The sequence below is a fragment of the Buceros rhinoceros genome, unplaced genomic scaffold, assembly GCF_000710305.1.
Source record: "Buceros rhinoceros silvestris isolate BGI_N320 unplaced genomic scaffold, ASM71030v1 scaffold9657, whole genome shotgun sequence".
NCBI classification, from domain to species: domain Eukaryota; kingdom Metazoa; phylum Chordata; class Aves; order Bucerotiformes; family Bucerotidae; genus Buceros; species Buceros rhinoceros.
The window spans coordinates 12,671-21,302 of NW_010420408.1; the positions used below are offsets into that span (position 1 = coordinate 12,671).

General features: G+C 39.7%; 1 protein-coding gene across 2 annotated transcripts in view; it reads left to right on the forward strand.

Moving 5' to 3' along the window:
* ECT2 (epithelial cell transforming 2) overlaps nucleotides 1–8,632 on the forward strand; it is a 24,979-nt gene that overhangs the window by 10,284 nt on the left and 6,063 nt on the right. For both annotated transcript variants that reach the window (XM_010139302.1, XM_010139301.1), the window contains 8 exons: nucleotides 1,147–1,215; nucleotides 2,196–2,306; nucleotides 2,826–2,922; nucleotides 3,632–3,713; nucleotides 4,644–4,722; nucleotides 4,909–5,028; nucleotides 6,295–6,433; nucleotides 7,894–8,048. In XM_010139302.1, the coding sequence (XP_010137604.1) occupies nucleotides 1,147–1,215; nucleotides 2,196–2,306; nucleotides 2,826–2,922; nucleotides 3,632–3,713; nucleotides 4,644–4,722; nucleotides 4,909–5,028; nucleotides 6,295–6,433; nucleotides 7,894–8,048 (852 nt within the window). The remainder of the gene's footprint in view (nucleotides 1–1,146; nucleotides 1,216–2,195; nucleotides 2,307–2,825; nucleotides 2,923–3,631; nucleotides 3,714–4,643; nucleotides 4,723–4,908; nucleotides 5,029–6,294; nucleotides 6,434–7,893; nucleotides 8,049–8,632) is intronic.

An 8,632-nucleotide genomic window follows, 5' to 3' on the forward strand; every position in this document is an offset into this window, starting at 1 on the left:
AAAACTGATTTCTTCTTAAATGGCTTTAAACCAATTGTCAAACTACCAACTCATAGAACTGGTTTGCACTTCGACCTCTGAAGCAGCAGAGCTGGTACCGAGGCCTAATAAGAGCTGGTTAGAATTCCCGATGAGATTATTTTATTATATTTTTATCTGGGTTGCAGGTGCTCTCTGAAGGCATCTCTGGGTCTCTCAGTAGACTAACGTGCAAGTCTTCCTCAAATGTGAAGTTGTAAAATCCGTTTCAAATAACGGCCTGTGTCTGCTCCTGTCTGTATTTCACAGCTGGCTTTTAAAATAGAGGGACTTGCAGGCTACCTGTAACTCAGTAGTTTGGGTTTTAGTTGGTTTTGGTTTTGAGTGGTTTTTTTCCGAACTGTTGGGATCAAGTCTGCTTAATCATGACAGGTGTTGATATGTGCCCGCTGAGACTGAAGTGAAAGTAGAGCACGTGTGTCCATGTAAAGTAAGATTCACCTTCAGGGTGTTATGTAGACAAAGTTGCTGAGATGTAGGGGCTGTGTTTTCCTTCATCTTTATAATAAGAGAAGTAGCAGCAACAAACCATTATTAATAGCAAATCCTTTCTGCTTATGGTGAATCCTGAACCTTCAGCTGTGCCCTCCTGTCCCTGTGATTTGCTGACAGTGAATAAGCTTGATCCTTATCAAGCTGCAACAGGCTTAACAGCTTGGTCTCGCTTTCCTTGACACCCTGGTGCGGCGAGAGAAATCTATGCTAGTTCTATTTCAATCCTATTTATGGACTTAAGAGCCCTATATTAGTTGTGCACTCTTAATTATAATGGTTCAACTGTCTTTGTGTATATTTTTTAATAATCCTTTGGGATTGTGTTGGACACAGCAGTGTCATCTTGTTTCAGAGTTGGGTGGTGCTGATACGCTGCTAGGCTCTGCTTGCATTGGTTCAAAACTACTTGCTCAGTGAAGTCAGTCTCTTGCTTTCAGCTTTTGGTAGTCTGAAGGGGCTTAATGTGGAATTATACCGCTTTTAAGATTGCCTGTTTTGTCAGCATGGAAACACCCAGCTAGTTATAGGTGTTTGGCAGAATGCTGATCCCATCTTACTATGCAGTTCATTCTTACCTTATTTGCTTCATCCTCATCCCTGTATGTATTCTAGGAAGACCTGGAAGATCTTATGATGAATTGGACTGAAAGCAAAAGCATTGGTGATATCATTCTTAAATATGTAAGTTTCTGTTTCCTTTTTATGCATTAGAGCTATTATGAGCTATCACCTCGCCTTACAAACAGTCTGTTTGTAGGAGCTGGGAAACACAAGCAAAGCGCTAGAGTGTGAAAGAACACAAACTTGTATCATTGTACTTTCTGTTTAGACTTTTCAGCTGAGTTAGATGATATATTTTGTATTGGTAGTCCCTGTCAAATTTAAGTGCATTTGTCTGTCTACTTGTATGAGGGGGCAAATCTTCAAATAGAAACTGTTTGAGAACTGTAATTTGTAACAGTACCAACAATGCTTTTACTCAGACATTAAAAAGGGCATTTCCTGTAACCCGAGCTGTCTGCTGCCTCTGATCGATAGTAAATAACTAGGAAAATAACTGTTAACAGAAACTTCTTCTGTTCTTGCTTCAAGACCTGAAATGTATAAGTGATTCGGGACGCCCTGTTTTCCCAAGTAGGGAATGTGCAGAGCAGGAAGCTAGGTCTGGGACTGCAATGCATTATAACATCAGCAGTCTGTAGGTATCTTGTGCTTTTGCTGACCTGATCACTTTGAAGCAAATAGTGTTTGGCATTAAAAAGTGTTCAGTCTAACGTATTGCTCCTGGTAGTTTAGTGTCTTTTAAAGATGATTGGAGTAACTGGAGAAAATACCTGTCTGAAATTTCCAAAGTTCTCACCAAAAGCATCTTGCTAGATGAGAATCTGCCTTCTGCTTGAGCTGCTCAGGAACTTCTGAGATTGCTCTCAAACAAAGTACACGTGACAGTCTGCATTTAATCAGCAGCACTGAATCTTGGGCATCTGGCATGCAAAAATGTCTTAACTTGTTATGTGAACATGTGTGGCTTCACAACACTTTTTTTTATTATTCTTCATTGAAATGTGCCTTTGAGCAGCTTTGTATGGCTCAGGGCATGTGAACATATGCACAATGCTGTGTAATATGTAAAGCAGAGCCGTAACTGTAGTTTCTTTCAGTCAAAAGACTTGTTGAAAACATACCCTCCATTTGTGAATTTCTTTGAGATGAGTAAGGAGACTATTACTAGATGTGAAAAACAGAAGCCAAGGTTTCACGCCTTCCTAAAGGTAAGAGTCTGCAGAACTGTCTTTGACCTTTATTAAGTAAACTACTTAATCCACTAGATGGAATAATGTGGAATTTTGGAAGCTTGGAGGAATGTGAACATCTCTTGGTGAGTCAGAAATAGGAATGATTGGTGGATTTCAGCTAATGTTTCTGAGGTACCAGGAATTATATCCAAGTATTGATATCTATAAGATGGGGAAATGAATAAGAGAACAGGCCATCCCTTGTCCCACTCCATACTGGCATCGGAAAGAAAGATTTGAGGTGTTAATATGAACACTTTAAAATGACATTCTGAGACCATAAATCATGTGACAAATACTGTACAGACTTGGATATAACGTTTTTTTAACATGATTGATTAATGACTGAGTATCTGTGGTAAACGGTTCTCAAATTTTCACTGCAATGCTAGTTTAGTTTCAAGGAAGATGATTTTTTTCCTGGTTTGATTTTGGGGTTTTTTTGTCTGTGCAAAAAAATAACAATTATTTCCTTTCTCCCCTTTCTTTCCCCAGATAAACCAAGCTAAACCAGAATGTGGTCGCCAAAGCCTAGCTGAACTCCTTATCCGTCCTGTTCAAAGGCTGCCTAGTGTTGCTCTACTACTAAATGGTAATCTAGTGATGTACTTTTTTATTAATTTGACCATAAAGGTGTTAAAACCAAGATAATGTCTGCATTTTATCATACTTGACAACAGTTTTCTCCTATAAAACAAGCCTGATTCTGGGAGTTAATCATGCTTAATGGCAGTCAGCAAGACCAAACAGAGAACCAAGTGTATTTTGGCTAAACTTCACTTATTTGTATATTTGTCTGCAGGGTTCAGGTAGAGGAAAGGTTTCCTCTGACAACAGTTTGTCTCTTCAAATACAACTCTGAAGTTCAAATGCAGCTAACATGGACTAGAGAGCAATTTGTATTGACAGAGCTTACAGCTTGGTGTGTTCGACCTGCTGTCAACTACTTGCTGTAATAATGATTACGTTAATAAAGATAATAACCTGCACCATGCCCTTTGCTGCAATAAAAAAAAGATTCTGTGCTTGTCTTCACATGTCAACAAAACCAGCACGTGGTCTTGTTGATTGTGGTTTTTTTTTTAGTTTGAAGGTTTGGTTTTGTGTTGTAGATGGGTTTTTTCTTCATGAAATGAACAAACAATTACTGCTAATCCTACTTCCCCACTTAGTCAAGGCTATTTGGCCTCCAGGATAGTTCTGATTTTTTGAGTCATTTGACTTAATGTTTAAACTTGAATTTTTTGTATTTCTTTTCAGGCACTTATGTTTGTGGTGTCTTTATTTTTTTTTAATTGTAGATATTAAGAAGCATACAGCAGAAGAGAACCCAGATAAAATAACTCTAGAGAGAGCGATTGAATCCTTAAAGGAAGTGATGACGTAAGTGGTGCTCATTCTGTGAAATACGCTGTTAGACATTTAGATCTCGCTGTTCCTTCTAAAGTGCTCTTACTTGGGTTGCCATAACTTTAGTCTCCGTGTAAATACACATGATTGTATGTGTTCTTCAGTCTCCCTTTGGCTGCTGTTGTCACTCTGAGCCAGAGCTTTTGAAGGAGTTTGTGGCCTTGTTACCCAGTGCTTCCTCCTGAACCTCTGCTGACTCCCTGCCTCAGCAAGAATCTGAACCTCCTGAGTCCTCTGTTCTGTTCCAACTCATTTCTGTCTGTTCCCATCAGAATGGAAGAGATCTGTTTTGTCTTTAAAGCTCACTTCTCTGCATATATCCACTGAAAGGACACGCTGTTAGTGGAAGATTAGTTTCTCCTCTGGTCCTGTATTAGCTATTCTTGGCACCATTCCATCAGTTAATTAGCTTAAAGCCGAAGCTGTTTAGGTTGTAAGTCTCACCTCTTTTGAAGTGTAACGTATGTCTCCAGCAATGAGACCTCCTGTATTAACTGGGTAAATGTTTGATTGTAACAACTTTTAAATTGTAAGTATTCTTGCATCTGCTTCTCGGTAAGCTGCAGCCCTGACTTGGGAGGATAAAATACAGGCGGGAAAGAAATGCACTGGATTGGTCTTTGGTTCAAAATCTTATGGGTCAGAGGAGGGGGAATTAGCTATTACTTGAATGGTTTGTCAGCTGCTGATAACATGACAAGAATATTGTTCTAGGTCTGAAGTTTCCTGTGTGCTTAGCGTACGGCATTTGGATATTTCAATGAGCAAGTGTGATTGACTTTTTTCCAGTGCTGCTGTGTAAATATCTCTCAATGTTTAGCTTCTTATTTTGTACGTCTTAAATGCCGTGTATTCACTTACTGTTGCTTGATATTTAAGATAAATGTAATATGTTTCCCTCAGACATATTAATGAAGACAAAAGGAAAACAGAGGCACAAAGGCAGATCTTTGACGTTGTCTATGAAGTTGATGGATGTCCAGTAAGTGATTTCTCTGAAGCTGCAGACCTGTAGAATGACTGTGCACTGGTCTGCTCCCTGTGCAGAAGGGTGTGAGGTTAACATGCAATGGTGCTGGTTTAAACAGATTTCCAGTGTTAAGCTGGAAGCTCACGGTAATCCAGTCCTTGAAGTAAATGCTTAATGAGCTTTTTCTTTGTCACTTAGGCCAATCTCTTGTCCTCTCACCGAAGCTTGGTTCAGCGTTTGGAAACGGTAGCGCTTGGTGACGACTTCTGTGACAGGGGAGAACAGGTCACACTCTTCCTGTTCAATGATTGCCTAGAGGTAAGGGGACTATAGAAGTACACCTCATGAATTGTAAAAGGCTTGATACTCTGGGTGAATATAAACAAGTAAAATTTTAAAACTTTGAAGCAGAATTCTCGGTCACAGAAAGCTGATAGCTCAACACATGCTGATGGTGCCTCTCCATTAGCGATTGTATAAGCCAACAGTAGTAGCTGGTCACTTCTGGATGGCTGAGAAGTGTTAATGTAGCCTTTTATGATCTGGCTGCGGGACATTAAATTTAAAAGCAGCTTAATATTTTAAGAAATAAATGTTCATCTGAATAGCACTTCAAGTAGTACCAGTGGATGAAGAAGTGCTGGAGTCTTTGGCTCAGCAGGATGTTTGTCCTTTTTAAGTTTAGTCATATATAATGTAAGCAGTAGGCCTCTGGGGTACAAAAAAAAAGTAATTTCAGATATTAAATGCCTTTGACTTACAGTATGTTAGGAAGAACTAGGAGGGGAAAGTAGTTTAACTGGGTTTTGGAGACTTATGTGGAGAAATAGGTTGTAAAGGAGAATTTATGGAAGTACATGTTACTGTCTACAGCAGTAAAGGAAAATCTTCACAGAAGACCAGTTCTAAAATAATCCGAATTCAATGCCAGCACACAGAGACAAAAGTTTGTTGTTGTGACTAGTGGGAGTCAGGTTGACTTGGCTTCATCACTTCTTGAAAAGGAAGGAAAGTGAAAACACCTTTAATAAAGCTTCTTGCTTCAGACAAGCAACTGAAAATACCTTACTTAGAAAACATGTAAGATACCAATATGTTTAATGTAAAATAACTAACCTCCACCACAAAACCCACCTGATGGCTGCATGCACAGGCCACAGCAAGTGATGTTTCTAGGACACAATACACCACAGCTGAAGCTGGTTCGTGCATATAGGTGTTGTCTTTCCTCTTTAAATCTAGATTACCTTGTGGTGGGTTCCAAAGGGCCCTTGCTTGTTATTCAGGGTAGAATTGAGCTCTGTAATGCAAAATCACTTTTCTTCTTGATTTATTTTTTAATTTGTTTTTGAGATGAGTTATTGATGTCAAGTAGCAAGTATTGCTGGGCCACTTGAACTGTAGACAGTGAAGAGTGAGGTGAGTTCCTTCAAGATTTATGTTGTGAACAGAGTAAATTACTCTTTAGAGTATTTTTCTGTAGCAAGCCTTTCTGTGCTTCCCTGTGTACTAGAAAGTAAAAAGAGAAAAAACCAATGGCAATAGACCTTGTAACTTTAACCTTTGTCTTCTATTCAACTGCAGATTGCAAGGAAACGGCATAAAGTTATTGGTGCTTTCAAGAGTCCCCATGGCCACACAAGGCCTCCTGCAGCTCTCAAGCACGTTGTTCTCATGCCTCTCTCCCAGATCAAGAAAGTCCTAGACATCAGGGAGACAGAAGGTCTGTATATTTTGAAGTGCTGTGATAGCTAATGAGAACTGTGCTTCAGAGTGTAAAGGATGATGGTCTGCTGTCGTGGAATAGAGTGGAAAGGTATATTGTTGCATGGTATGTTAGTGATTTTTGACATAAGCTTCTGTTTGAAGCTCTGTATGAGCTTGAGAATTCCTTGCATTGACACCTTTGGGCTTTTCAAGAATGCTGTAAGATGCTGAATTTGGCAGAGCTACTAGATGGCATTAGCATAAGCCAACCAAATGGCAGCGTGAGTTACGCAGAAGAGTACACTTGACAGCTCTGGATTTACAAAGCAAAACTAAAAACCCCAAACTTCAGTCTGGAGCATTTGACTGATCAAGAGGCAAGGGCTGTGGCTGCAAACCCAGTTTGTCATTCAACTGGTGATAATGATGCTCAGGAGGAGCTGCGTTTAGTATCCTAAAGATTTAGATGACTCAATTTCTATGGCTGCTTTGCAATTGAGAGACTGTAGGAGTTGCACTGAAGTATTGCATTGCTACAGCAGCAGCACTCATGCTCAATACTGTTTTAGCCTTGATGGTCAGTTCTGAAGCAGTCTATCTAGTCAGACTGGGTTGCAGGCCTATATCCTAGAAAGATTTGGTATTTCACTGTGGGTGAGGGTGTGCATGTCATACTTGTTCTGCTTTATGCTCTCTGAGACACCTGAACACACAAACCCAGTAAAAAAAAAAAGGCAAAGATGGTAGGTAGTGTGATACCTACCTTTGAGTTGCACTTCAGGATTTCTCTTAATTCTCTTTAAAGCACTGTGCAACACACGTTTGCTTTGGGACTTGGGTGATGGGAGCCATTGTAAGCATTGAATTGGCAATGGGTGTGTTTCTTCTTTTTTCTCTCTGTTTATTTAGCATGCTTCAGCTGTGTCTGCTATAAAGGATGAATTAATGAAAGCAATGAATTAATTTTCTGCTATCAAGTGAGCAGTCTTTGAGTTTAAACAGTCAAACCATTCTTGGCTATTTTTAATGTGTCCTATAGAATACTGATGTCTTTATTGCTTTTTCCTGCTTCAAAAATAGGGTAAATGTTGTTTCCCTTTTCCTCTGTTGATAAAGAAATGATCTGTCCAGCATTTCATGAGTTAGAGAATGAAGTGGGTATTTGCTATATCCAGTAAAAACTGACTAGTCTACAGGCTACGGTATGCACGTGGTTTGGTGAATAAACCGCTGCTGCATGAACAAACAGCTGATTGCAGCCTCTCGGTGAAGGATGTGGACAGACCTCAGTGCTCTTGCAAGTGATACTTGCAAGAGCTATCAAGTAAATAAAGATGAAATCCTTGCACCAAATCATTGTCCCTAACTCTGGCTCCTGGCAGATGGAGGGACAACTCTTCTGAAGGTTGCCCCCTGAATTATCTGCAAAGTGATTATCCTTTGTCTTTACTCATTGCCTTTTTTTATGAACTGTAGACTGCCACAAAGCTTTTGCCTTGGTTGTGCGGCCACCTACAGAACTCAACAACAAGCTGGTCAGTTTCCAGATGACGACTGAAGAACCTCCCAAAGAAGATTGGTTGAAGATGTTGTGTCGGCATGTGGCTAACACGATTTGTAAAGCAGATGCAGTAAGTGCTCTGGAACTGTGTTGCTGATGGGAAATACTTCTTTCCTTTTTGGCCTGAAGCACATGAAGCTAAAGGACTTGCTAATAGTGGACATGCTTGAGGTGAAATAGAGCAGAAAACATTTGTGCTAGCACGTCTGCAAGTGTTTGAAAGGTGGAAAAAGAAACAGCCTGGAAGTTAGCTCCTACAGAAGCTAATACTAATAAGTACTTAAAAAAACAAGAACCATGTGCTTTCCTCATCAGAAATTGATTATAAATAATTTAAATTCTGTGCTGCAGATCTAAACAGTTGTCTTCATCTTGCTTCTTTCACAGCCCTGTTTCAGTTTATGATCCCAGCATTATGAATCAAATGTTTTGGTTTAACTCTCTGTTGGGTTGAACTCTTTGTTCTGCACTTTATCTGCATGGGCACCATAGTGTAAGAGACATGAAGCATCTTCCTCCTGTAGACAGAAGCCTACAACACTAAAACAAGTAAATAAAACAGTGAAAAGGAGGCATTGGCCTCCTCATGTCTTTAGAAGATCAATGTGTGGGCTTTCCACAGCTGGAAAACGACTGATTTGAAGAAATTAGGGA